Raw genomic sequence first — 13586 nt, forward strand, 5'->3', positions numbered from 1 at the left:
ATGACAGGAGGAAATCCCGCGTCACATTACACGGGAATTTAGCATGATATAAGTCTGAAAGGGGCGTTGGTCCAGTCTTTGTTACACTGATAGAATTTGAATAAAAAACTTGTCCTGAATGCTTGGGCTAAAATAGCTCATGAATACACAAATCTTGTGCATTTTAAACTTTTTATTTAATATGTGTATTAAATTGCGAGGTTTTTTTTTTGCTTGTAGACTAGTCGCAAATCAAATCTGAGACTAGTCGGCAGGGAAATTAGTCGAAATTCCCATCCCCATTTTTACAGCAACTCTGGTTCGTCTATCACTGTCGGTGTCAATGAATGAGGTAAACATTAGGATGCAAGCAGCATCACTGACTTCCAGCGTCTCTTCCAGGTCACGTATCCGACGAGAACTCTTCATTGAGGAAATCCAGGCAGCGGGCGGAGTCGGACCCGGCAGCGAGGGGGGCTCCCCTTCCCTCCGCGGGTCCAAATCAGGAGAAGGGGACAGCTGCGACGGGACCGAGTCGGAAGACACGGTGGAGGCGCGCCAGGGATTCGGAGTGGGTCCGGAGGATCACAGGGGAGCGTGCAAAGATCACGACATGGAGGCGGAGTCTGAAGCAGGGGGATCGAATAATTCCCCTTCCCAGCTAGACTGCATCCCGCCGGGCTCTAGCGGACTGGGGCTCTTCAGCCTGACGGAGGCGTCCCCAAGTAGCTCCGCCTCGAGTACGAACGTCCCAATCTCTGGCCCGGCCAGGAACCCCAGGGATAACAATCTGCGCAAGAAGAAAGCCGCCAACCTCAATAACATCATTCATCGGCTGGAGAAGGCTGCCAGTAAAGAGGACCCCTCAGAGTGGGAATTCTAGCACCCTCCCTGACCACCCTTGGCCCCTCTTGTCTCATAACCTCACCACCTCTAACCTTGGACCCCACCTGCTCTGTTCCAGTTGGAGAGTGGACACAGCCAAAGTCAAGCTCAGCAGCCATTTTACTACATAGCTTTCCCAAAAGAGGAAAGCAACAAAGTGTGGTAGGCAAAATCCTTAAAACAGAAGATTTACTGAAAACCTAGAAGAACAAAATGAGAGCTTAAGTGTCTCTCCTATTGTTTTTTTGTTTTTTTTTAACTGAGTTTTTTTTTATGTACTGAGAAAAAGCACTTAGCCGTCCTGCTGGCCTCTGGCCCTGCTGTACCTCCTCCCCCTATCACCAGCCACTGGTGCACCAGACTGGTTAGCCTCGCGCCGGGGTCTGACCCGCGGCCAGGCTCCGAAACCTGGACTGGGTAAAAAGACAGGCGAGGCCTGTCACAGCAGCTGTCCCAGTGATAGACACTGCTATACGATAGATAAGAGACAGGAACTCTCTGACAAGAACTTTCACTTTCTTAAAGGAGATCTTTTTCCGCTCTTCTTCTCACCTCCCAAGTGTCCACAAACCTCCCCTCACTCAGTGAGACGCCTCATTTTTCACACTGTAGAGTGACTGTTACAAACCCTTTGCCTTTTTCACTCACTGCGTGCGTGTGTTCTTTTTTTGTATGTTTAGGGTTTATGTCAGTGTGCACCTGTGCGTGTGTGTCGTCTCTTCTGGATGGCGGCACGTTTTGCTTTTCTATCTCACTCCTACACTCTTAAGAGAGTGGTGCGCCTGAGCTGCCGTGGTTACTGATGTACGAACTTTGACCTGTTGTGTACCCCCGTTCTCTTATCTCATATCCTGCTGACAGCCATGAAATGGCCAGAAGGATCACATAACACACATACACTCGTCTGGAAAAGAAGGAGAGAAGGAAGCCCTTTAGGTCCTTCTTTTTAAAGATAAATGACCGTCTTGTTTTTTGTTTTTTAATTCATATTGCAATTTGGTTGCCAATAAGAGATTGCACAGTCTTTTGACTCTAAAGATAACAAAATAGGGACTTTTAGGAAGCATTTTAATTAGTACAAAATAAGCAGACAATAAGAGAATAATAACACGTTACTGTTTTTTTTTGTTTTTTTTTTGTCAAATTAGGATGGAATTATGTTGCATTGTTGAAAATACGATACGATGAATTCACGTAGTACTGTAGTTGGTGATACTTTTTGTTTAGTTTTTTCAAGTTGTGCACATCACAGTTTGACCCAGCACTGGATCTGCTCGGGTGTGAGTGTTTTTGTGTGGGTGTGGGTGCTCGCCACCAGCTAATTTCCTGTTCACAAACACATCTTTTATAGGCCAAATCAGGAAATGTGTGTATGTCCGCGTGCGCGTCCGTCTCATGTGCGTTTGTGTATTTGCCTGCATGAAAGTCAGGGTCGAGGTCAATTCACTCAGAGTTCAATTTAAAAAAAAGTTAGCTTCTCAAGCTCCTCATTGTAAGATGTTTATTTTTTCGCAATGGATTTTTTTTAGTTTCTGAAGTGAGCTCTGGTTACACTCTCCTCTGGTTTTTCCTGTTTTATCCAGGGACTTAATGTTTTCTTTCATATTCAATTCTACTGTAAACACTACAAATTTGAAGGCATATCACCTCCTCCTCGTCCCACACAAGCCCTCAGTGCCTGTCAGCCCACTGCCTCCCCTTTTGTGTGCGCGTGCGTGTGTTTCCAATGAGTGTCGGGGGGGTTCATATTTCGTATCTACTTGCACACACTACTAGTGCACAACTGACACCCTTCTTTTTAAGCTGTTTGATGCGTTACCATTACATTAATCTTCTCACCAAGTAGTTTAATATGATGATTTACTGTAGCTGTTTTATTGCTTTTTTTTTTTTTTTTTTTTGCATTTATAGTTATGGTTTTTATTCTGCTTATTTATAGGTGCTGTAATTTTCATTTAATGTCTTATCATTTGAGTTGTCTATTTTTTAAGGGATTATACTGTTCCTGAGGGCAAGTAACATTTTTACTAGACGTTATAGACTGCCGGCAGTATTGGTTATTATTTACAGAGACGTACTAGTTCTCATTTGTTTGTATATTCATGAATCCTCAACGTTAAGTGTCATTTCAATACCTTCTGAATAATGCGTTTGGCACGCTTTGCCGCCCACCCCTCAAGCGTTTATTAACAGTTTTGCTCTTGGAACGGCTCGCTCGAGAATCGAAATGACATATCAAGATTTTTGTCGATTGGGCAGCGTATTTCTCTGTTTTTACGTGACGATACGTCTTCTTTAGATAGAATCCATCCCTTCCTTCATCGCCATTAACTTGATGATCAGGTCCGGGTGAACGCTCGTTGTCAAATAGGTCAAATGAAGTCACCTGAAGATGAGAAATACATGTTGAAAAGAGGTCATATCTGCCAAATTGAGATTAGATAAATTGTACCAGCTAGCAAGAAGAGCCAGCCTACGATTATGCAGAAATGTAATCTATAGCAGTCCTTATTGCAAAGCACTTATTAGGACAGGGTCTGTAAAACACTACGCCAGAGTTACCATCCCAGGCTCCTGGGAAACGGATGCCTTTTTGTGAAAGTGGTTGAGAACCAAGCACAGACTCCCAACACTAAAATGGAAACAAAACGTCGGCTCTTTTTCTCCATGATGAACTGCGTCCTTAAACATAACTGCGTGTGACAGAACGGGAACACGGCTCATGTAGATATAATTAGTAAGCACCTGATTTGGTTTCGAGCCAGAATCGTCTTCCTCAAACTCCCTAAGCACGCACGCACACCAGAAAGAGAGATAACATTGTTGGTACAGTTCTGTTAAACCAATAAAAACCCTTTAAACTAGACCTGTTGGTCAAGTCACATCTGCTCTGCATCAGAAAAGTACAACATAGTAATTTATGCTATGTATGTGGTATTACTTTTGCCAAGTTACGTCAGTTTCCGTCATCTTGTAACAGAAGTGTACCAACAATTTTGCTCATGTGCATTAATCCACGGATGCTATATGGACAAAGTAATGGGATATTGTTGAAAATGAATCGGCAACTATGACATTTCACCACTTACAATACTGAAACTGAGGAAACAGATCGACTGTCTTCCTACTTTTCCAATGGCCTTAATGTTATTTCATCAATTGACCTATTGGCTGCCATTGACAGCAATAGACATCCAATCCATTTTGGTTGGCAGCGATTAAATGACGGTGATGGATTGGTGTGACTGTGCAGCCCCCTTAAGAACCTCATAGAGGTAAAGATGAAGACAAAATCATTTAGCATCTTGTGGCACTGATGGACACGCTTAGTTTTTGTAGTTTTGACAAATGATTGGAATGCCTTTTTTCACCATTAACTCATTGGCTACCATTGACAGTGCTATACGTCCAATATATTTTGACTGGGAGTGGCGAATAAACGAACGTTCCAGTCAAAATGGATTGGGCGTCTAGCGCCACCAATGGTACTGAAACATGAACAGTCACAGCCAATCGTTCTGGTTTAAACGAATTGGACGCCTATCGCCGTCAGTGATACTGAAACATTAATCACTCAATCTGTTTGACTACCCGTTCAAATGGATTGGTGAAGACTAGCTGTGAACCCTACCACCATGATGACAGACATTACAGTACAGTAGCATAGTAGGCCCAAGTGCTGATGAAAATAGGGCAGCGATGTTATTCTTAAAACATTTTTTACTATGTTGGGACTCGATGAAAAAAATATATCGGTATAATGGATTTGTATTTTGAATAATCGCATAGCAATATTGTATGCATAACATTTTTTATTTTTATTATTTGAAAGGATCTTGGAGTGCGGTAGTGTGCAGTTAAGCCCAAATAATTAAATACAAAACAGGAGAAAAACAATTAATTGGGCAAAAACCTGAAAGCTCTCGAGTTGAAGTGCCATTTTAAGACGTTTTAATTGTAAAAACAATGACAAGAAGTGCATTTGAGAGGCCTAAGACTCCAAATGCCTTAGCAAAAAATATTTAATACTTTAGGTGGTCCCCAACCCCTTTTTTTTCGCGGGCAAAGCATATTTTGATTCTCCTTTACAAAAATCAGGCCCATACTTTTGCAGTTTAAGTAAGCAAAGACTAGCTCACCATATTGTACCGGTATGTATTGCGCAAACGATTTTTGGGGGGATGAGGGACGAAATGTGATAATTACATTTTTTTCTCCATTCCTGCAGCCTTTGGCCAAACTACAGTGATCCTTGTTACTTTGCGCTTCATACTTCGCGCCCTCAGTCCATCGCAGATTTTTTTTTTCTTCAATTAAATCACAATTGCATAGTCTCACTCTCCCTCCGTCCCTCTCCCTGTTCTTTGTTCGTCACGCAGTGCACTGGGGTTGCCAATTAAAGTTAATGATAATTGACAGATATTGGGTTTGATCTTGCCGGAGACATGAACTTAAAAGCGCTGCATGTGTCAATCATCGTTTAACTTGTTAAACAGTTGCTGTTGCAACTCATTGTGTGTAAGTGAGCAGTTTGAGCAGATTTGAGTGGATTTACTCAACGAAGCATTTAATAAAAACAAGCATTTTTCTGCTTTATACTTGTTTAGAAATAATTCGGTGGGACAGTAACATGTTTAAAACTTAACGTAATTATTACATTTGAAGTGCTTAACACTAGAAGTCCCAGAGAATTCTTGTACTCTTAATAGTCCCAAGCAATGGCCGATTTGGCCTCTACCCTGGAAAAACCCAGAGGTGGCCAAAATGAACCAAGTGCTTTTGAATTAGAAAGTCGTCGTCCGACAGACAAGAGCCATTCATATATGGGAATATTAGGAGTATTTGTCTTGGGGAAAGGCCGATTCGGCCTTTGCTGGGTTTTCTAGTTTTAAAAAGTTTGTTGATATCTATAATTATTTTAATGTATCTCTTTCTAATGCTAAATCTGGATGAATACATTGAACACACACAGAAAAAACTATTTTTTTAGGGCTGTCAAACGAATAAAATTTTTAATCAAGTTAATTACCACTTAAAAATTAATTAATCGTAATTAATCGCAATTCAAACCATCTATAAAATGCCATATTTTTCTGTAAATGATTGTTGGAATGGAAAGATAAGACAAGACGGATATATACATTCAGCATACGGTACATAATTACTGTATTTGTTATAACAATAATTCAACAAGATGGCATTAACATTATTAACATTCTGTTAAAGCGATCAATGGATAAAAAGACTTGTAGTTCTTAAAAGATAAATGTTATTACAAGTAATAGAAATTTTATATTAAAACCCCTCAATGTTTTCGTTTTAATAAAATTTGTAAAATTTTCAATCAAAAAATTAACTTGTAGCTCGCCATTGTTGATGTCAATAATTACACAATGCTCATGTGGTGCTAAAACCCATAAAATCACTCGCACCCAAGCACCAGCAGAGGGCGACAAAACGCCAAAAAACAAGTAGCAAGTGGACATTACACTGTGCTGTCATTTAAAAAATTAATTACAGCCTGTTAACGCGATAATTTTGACAACCCAAATATTTTTTTTGTTGCTTTGAGTGCGCTACTTCGTGGTTTCTCACTTATTGCTGTGGGTTCTGGTCACCATTAACTGAGAAAAACAAGGGATCACTGTATTGCGTACGTCAGTTTAATTGGTGGATCGTAAAATTGTGCTCCGACAAAACTTCTGTATTGTTTAAAATCCATAAAAGAACCGCATCCTGCGAATAAAATGCTTTTTTTTTTTTTTTATTAACTTGTTTAATCTTTTGTAATTAATTCATCATAATTAACGTGTTTAACTCCTACCCTTAATTTATTCAAACGACTGTTACAGGCAGTTTGAGCATTAACACTGCATTTTTTTCGGAAAATTGATTAAAAATAATATTTCTAATGTAAGCTGCTCAGCTAATATGTTTTATAGTTATTCAAAAGTGGAAACAAGAAAGCAATGTAAAAAAGATTTTTGTTAAAATTCAACCTGCAATTTGTTTTTTAATTAAGCGATACTTTTATGTACCACTAGAGGGACCCAACGTACACACACCAGCACTGATCTGAGCCTTGTACACTTTTTTTCGCCTTCTCATTACTGATGTCCATATAGTCCAGCCTGGAGAACGCACTGCTTTTAAATCAAAGCGTGTCTGTTCTTGACTCGTTCAGCCAATGAATAAATGGACGTGTTTCCCCAAAACTCTTCCCATGGACGCCAGGTGTGAAACAACCGTGTCCACACGGCATGTCTCGCTACTGTAACCCATCTATTAAGCACTTAACCCATTTTTGCCGTTTTTTCGCCGCATTGTCCCCTTTTCAAAAACCACATTCGATCATCAGATTTGTGCCTTTAACTGCCAAGCAGGGCACCGAAACGTGATGTCGTCGTGTGGACAGTGTCAACTCTGATCCGCACCCACCCACCGCTGACCTGTACTTGAACGGGTTTCTCAAATAAGGAGATAATGAGCTTGTGTTGTTCTTAACGACTGACCCATTTGGGGTTATATCAGACAGTTCCCCCCTTTTTGACGTTGTATATACCTAACAAGCAGAATGAAGGAGGAAGCACGCCGAATAACAGCAGACACTGTAATAACACTGAATTTATTCATAGGGCATTTTCTTTTTTGTTGGGTTTGTCTACTCCTTCTGGTCCGTGTCAGGTTTCGCTGTGACGTCGCTGCAGGTATTGACGTGTGCCAACTATTCGGAGAGGAAGAATAAGAAAATTGTAAATATGAGTCGAAGGTCAAGTAGCTACAAAGTCACTTAGTGTCACAGTGTGCTTTTTGTTTGGAAAGGCAGGACGAGAGAAGGGACGATTCAGGACTTTTTTCCATGATCCACAGATATTTTTCTACAAATTTAAAGATCCAGATGATTCTATACACTGTTGAATAACATTGTAAAGGTGTAACAGATGCTGTATATCATATCATGTTTTCTGAAGTCGTAAAGCTTTACTGTATGATCTGTTTTGAAGTAGTGCGTATTCTTTTTTTTTTTAAAAATTATTGTAATGGAAGCCTGGACAGCAGCACTGGTCACCCTATTCAGGAAAACAAAAAAACACACAAAAAAAGGAGAGAAAAAAAGAGAAAAACCTCAAGATGTTTTTGTAATAATATTAATACTTTTAGAATATATCTTATGAAGTGGGTTTTTTGTAAGGAATCACTTTTTTTTTTCCCCAGAAGCAGCGGTGCTGTACGCATAGCACACACTCGGTAGTCGATACACACCTAAATACAGCACAATACACTCATCCTCTTCACTTTGCTCGTGTGTTTCCTTTTGCTTTCGTTCAGTCATTTCTTCGCTCTGTTTCCAAGCTCAACATTTCAGTGTAACAAAAAAAAAAGGAAGCAAAAAGCCAAATAGTGATGTAGTCGTCCTCATTTGTTTGCTACCTTGTCGTCCCCTCCTATAGTTTCCTCCACAATGTAGACTGACAACCAAATGATCTGGGGAGAGATTTTCTGCCCTCCCCCACAACTTTTGGAAAGCTTTAAGATGCTTGTTGAGGCTTTATGTTGCATTTATTTTTGTCATCAACAACGTGGAAGTCCTAACGCTTTCCCAATGCTTAGTTTTGAAGAGTGTGTGCGCTGTGCATGACTGTAAAAGGGACGTTTCACGCCCCCTTCCCCATTTCTCAGCACTTCTGTCACTCCCCACTTGCTATTTTCCTCCATTTTCTGTTTGTTTCCTCATGTATCATTGCTTTCTTTATATCTTTCTATTTACTAAACGTATCATGTTGTTTGTTCTCAGCACTGTAAGACAGTCCCCCCCTCTTCTACAACATTGAAAAGCAATATCACTGTATGAAACGTTCACAATGTATTTGTTATGATTGACATTTGATTCATTCATCATCATTATTATTATTCACATGCACCCTAGGTGTGATAATTGAAGTAAATCTCTTTTATACAAATACTAAAAGTGTGCTGTGGGAGTTTGTTGTTCAAGTATTCTCAGAGAAAAAAGGTACTTTTAACCATGTCGGCCTGTTAATTCAATTGACAGCCTTCCTGCAGGTGAGTGCCTTTCAATACAAATGACATAACCAAATGCGTCACATGTAGAATAATTTACTTTCTAAACACCGCAGGCCGCTACGGTGAGCTGCAGGGCGAGTTTGCAGCGGCGGTGCGGATCGGCGCCGAGCAGAAGGAGCTCATCCTGAGGCTGGAGCACGACCTGAGCACCGTCCAGGCCATGTCCTCCCTGCCCCGACCCGGGGCTGACGGCGCCGAGGTCATCAACATCCCTGAGCCTATTAAAGAGGCCACCGCCATGTTTGCCGGTACGTCTTTTCTATGCTTAAGGCAATGTTAAAGGGACAGACAAAACATTTTGACATGTGCATCCCAGTGGAAAGAAGAAAACTAAGAATTTCAGTTATTTGATGTGTTATAGTGGAGAAAAATGGTAAACAAAAGCTAGTATTACCAGCAAATGATGCATTTTCACGTATTATGAACAGGTTTGCTCAAAGTAGTGAGCAGAAGCCAAGGCAAAATTGATAGTTATCAAGTAAAAACAGTTCTGTTGTTGCAAAGGTAGCTAATACTTTTTGACAGAAATTTACAGTAATTGTGTACAGTGATCCCTCGCTACTTTGCGTGTCAAACTTCACTCCCTCAGTCCCTTGTGGATTTTTTTTCAATTAAAAAAAAAAAAAAATACAGATGAGCTGTCCCTAGCCCAGTGCTTCTCAATTATTTACTGTTATGCCCCCCCACGAAAACGCAAACGTTTCGCGCCCACCAACTCTTTGCCGCAACTGTATATAGTACCATTTGTCTTTAAAATTATTATAAATACACCTCAGCATAACATTCTTTTTTATATTAAAGGGAAAAAGTAATATAAATCACCTTAGAATAAAGTATAGCTTTATTAACATTGTTTTGTCTGTAACAGAAAAGAGTTAAGGCGCATGAATTTGCCTGAATAAAAAAAAAAAGTCTCATCCAAACTGTAAAAATACACTAAAGGTACATTTTTTGACTATTTGATACAGAAAAATAAAACTTAATAGAATCAATCAATAATAATAAATTCAAATAAAACGACACTGTCATTGGGCAGTTTTTATTTTTGCTGCAGGCAGTATCAGCTCCTTTGCTATGGTGTGGGGTTATTTTGCACTGAGCATGCTAACAGTGCATGCTGGGTTACTGCTGTAACATTGACAAAGAGGGCTGATTGCTGGCAATATTCGGCACGTTTTCGATAAAAAACAATCAAGCGGCTTATCAATGTGATCGGGTTCTAATTAGGCCTGAACGATATTGGAAAAAACTATTGTTGCGATTTTTGGGGGGTTTGCAATATATTTCGATATTATATTGCGATATGAAAAAAATATACAAATATATATATATATATATATATTTATATATATATATATATTTATATATTTTTTTTTAGAAATTTTCACTAGATGACTTAAATAGCTGTTTGGAAAGACTTTGGATGACTCACCACCACAGTGTACAGTGATCCCTCGTTTTTCAGTTAAACCGCAATTAGTGAAAAACCGCGAAGTAGCGCACCCCCAAATTTTTTTATTTATTTTTTTTTTTTTTGTGTGTGTTTTTTGTGCTCAATGTATTTATTCAGATTTAGCATTGGAAAGAGATTAATATAAGACATGTTTTTTTTCTCTTTTTACCCCCAAAGTGATTTTAAAAATTACTTTACATTAATATACTTAATAAGCAAGTGCTGCAGTGACTGTGAGGAACAAAAGGCTGGGAGAGGGAGGGTGTGAGGCTGTGCACAGAGAAGAAAGCAAGGCATATGTGGATTAAAAAAAAAAACTACGCACATCGCGATGGCGATGTTTAAACAATATATCGTTCAGGCTTAGTTCTAATGCATATAAGTGAATGCAGTCTTAATGGCGTACCGCACGCAGGCTATTTTTAGACCCAGACGTCGCATCGTAAAGCGGAAGTAAAGCCGAAGTGGGACATTATAGACCCGCCCTCGCATTGACACAATGTAATTTGTGCCACTTTTCTCCGGTAATCTTTCAAAAACGAACATGAAGGATGTTTTCTTCATATGTTTCCGGAAACCAAAAACTCGGGAGGAAAAAATGTGAAGAACGAATCAACTTGCGCGGACTTTAACACCAGCTCGGTGAATCCATTCACATTTAATATGCATTAAACATTATGTTGGGTTGGCATGGTCTTTCAGAGGACAAAGAGGTAAGCCATTTTTATATTTTTAACTTATTTCTTTAGCGTAACGTTGTGCCGTACTGCTTCTGTCTGACAATGAATGATCAGAAAAGAATTAAAATGGTATCTGACTGCCACTGTTACCGTTTCTGTTATATATATATATATATATAAAAAACAACTTTAGTAAGGGGGAAGTGTAGATAAATTATAGGATTAAGATGTGTTATTAATGAAAAAATTAAAAGTGTTCGTTGGCTGTCACTGAGTAGCATTTGCAATCCCTACACAAAGCTAACTAAATTACCCCCAAGAACAGTAAGAGACGTAGGACAACCAGAGGATATATAAGAAAGACAGGGCTGATGGTAAAGGTAGCTTGTTGAAACAGGAGAATGTCATTGTCAGTCGCGTCGATAAAAAAGCTAAAGCTATGCTTAGGTCGGCTCGTTTAACTAAATTACCCCCAAGAACGGTAAGAGACGTAGGACAACCAGAGGATATATAAGAAAGACAGGGCTGATGGTAAAGGATAGCTTGTTGAAACAGGAGAATGTCATTGTCAGTCAAGTCGATAAAAAAGCTAAAGCTATGCTTAGGTCGGCTCGTTTTTTTCGTCTTTTTCAGCCTTCGACACTAAAGCTATCTCTTTAACTGAACATTTTTATGTTCTTCCACATCTTTGCCAGTCAATTTGGCACCAGGCACATCATTTTCGGAGAGAATTGATAGGTTTAGCTCTGTAAACATCTCCTTCGTACACGATTTCCATTCATTTCCTATTAGGGACAAACGGTGGCTTGTCCCTACTTAGCAACAGTAGCTAATGTCATGAATATTAATGAGCGGAAGTGATGTGTTGCTTGCGGTACGCCATTGATCTTGCTTCCCGCTGTCCGCTGCAAACATTTTTACACACAGTAAACAGACCGGTCTTTCCTCGTCTCCTCCTGTATTCTTTTCTGTATGTATGTCTATTCTGTTCAAAAATACTGCGCACACTCTGAAAATGAGAGCGCAGCTGCCACCTACTGAGTGGGTGTACACTTTAATTCTGGTACGGCAAAAAAGTACTGTATGTTTCCCTAAGGTTACATGCACCACCCCCGGTATGACTCTGCGCCCCCCCTGGGGGAGGGGGGTGTTCCCCACTATCTTGCTTCCTCGCTCTCCCTGCTTTTTGAGCGTCAGGCATGCAGCACACGTGCACTGGAGTTGTTTATTAAAGTTAACGATGATTTACAGATGAATGTGTTTGATCTTGTCAAAATCACAAACTTCTGAACCGCCGCATGCGTCAATCATTGTTTAACTTGTTAAACAGTTGCTGTTGCAACTCATTGTGTGTAAGTGAGCTCCAGGCGAATTTGAGTAGACAAGCATTTTTCTACTACTACTTTATTCTTGTTTAAAAATAATTTGGTGGGACAGTAACATGTTTAAAACTTATCATAATTATTATATTTGAAATGCTTAAAACATTTATTTATTAAAATATACATTTTTTTGTAATCATACTTTGGGGGGAAAAAAAGTGAAAAAACATGTCTTAGATGTATCTCTTTCCAATGTTAAATTTGAATGAATACTGTACATTGAACACACACACCAAAAAATTTGGTACTTCGTGGTTTTTCACTTATCGCGGTAGGTTCTGGTCCCCACTAACCGCGAAAAATGAGGGATTACTGTATATTCATTTGAATGTGATCAGTTTTGTTACTTCATCCATTTATTTCCCACAAGGTGTGTGGCTGTTTGTCCATTAGTAAATGTAATCTTAAACTTACAGTTGTCTGATATTGTTGGCTGAAAAAAAGCATTTTAATAATGGTATTTGATTTTCATTGTTGAAATTAAGGTAATATGAATAATGCCTTTGTAGAAGAGCTGTTCCAAGTGTAGTTCAGTTGGTAAATTATTGACCATCAGATGCCATTGAAGGAAGATGCTTGTGATTTGTTATGTGAGCAGACCATTTGCATTCGTGGCGCAAAAATTAAATGAAAAATAAACGATTGAAAATAATGGATATAAACTCATGACATATAAATACTGCTTTACCAGAAAGAAATAGTCACAAAGAAAACCAGCAAAGTAATCAAATACCAGGCATCAAAATCTTTCACCTTTCAGCGAGCTTCGCCGTTTTGAAGTCAAAAAGGGTGACCTACATGAATTGTGTAGATCCGAGGAGAATTTTTTTTAAGGGGGGGGGGGGTCGGAAGATTTTTTTTTAAACATTGGATGCTTGGTATGCAAGCGGGGAAAGCGGCAAAAAGCCAAAAGAAGCGCACCAGAGTGGCCAATTTTTTTTTTTATTTGTCATCAACACGCCAGACAATTAAAGTTCAGACATACAAAATAAGGAAACACAACTCTATTAAACACTGTAAACATTAGCATTGCTACATTGAGGCTAAAAAAAGACAACCTACTTCATCCTGCTATAAAACATTGGCAGTCTTATGCAAAACGCAAACTTGTGGTTAAAAGGT

General features: G+C 39.3%; 1 protein-coding gene across 5 annotated transcripts in view; it reads left to right on the forward strand.

Moving 5' to 3' along the window:
- cux1b (cut-like homeobox 1b) overlaps window positions 1-13586 on the forward strand; it is a 166726-nt gene that overhangs the window by 128740 nt on the left and 24400 nt on the right. For 4 of the 5 annotated variants that reach the window (XM_057839479.1, XM_057839482.1, XM_057839483.1 and 1 more), the window contains one exon: window positions 382-7888. In XM_057839479.1, the coding sequence (XP_057695462.1) occupies window positions 382-862 (481 nt within the window). In that variant the 3' untranslated portion in view covers window positions 863-7888. Of the gene's footprint in view, window positions 1-381; window positions 7889-9002; window positions 9198-13586 lie in introns of those variants that run through there. The other variant, XM_057839484.1, reaches the window with a different exon arrangement.

This window comes from Corythoichthys intestinalis, chromosome 6 (assembly GCF_030265065.1).
Source record: "Corythoichthys intestinalis isolate RoL2023-P3 chromosome 6, ASM3026506v1, whole genome shotgun sequence".
NCBI classification, from domain to species: Eukaryota; Metazoa; Chordata; class Actinopteri; order Syngnathiformes; family Syngnathidae; genus Corythoichthys; species Corythoichthys intestinalis.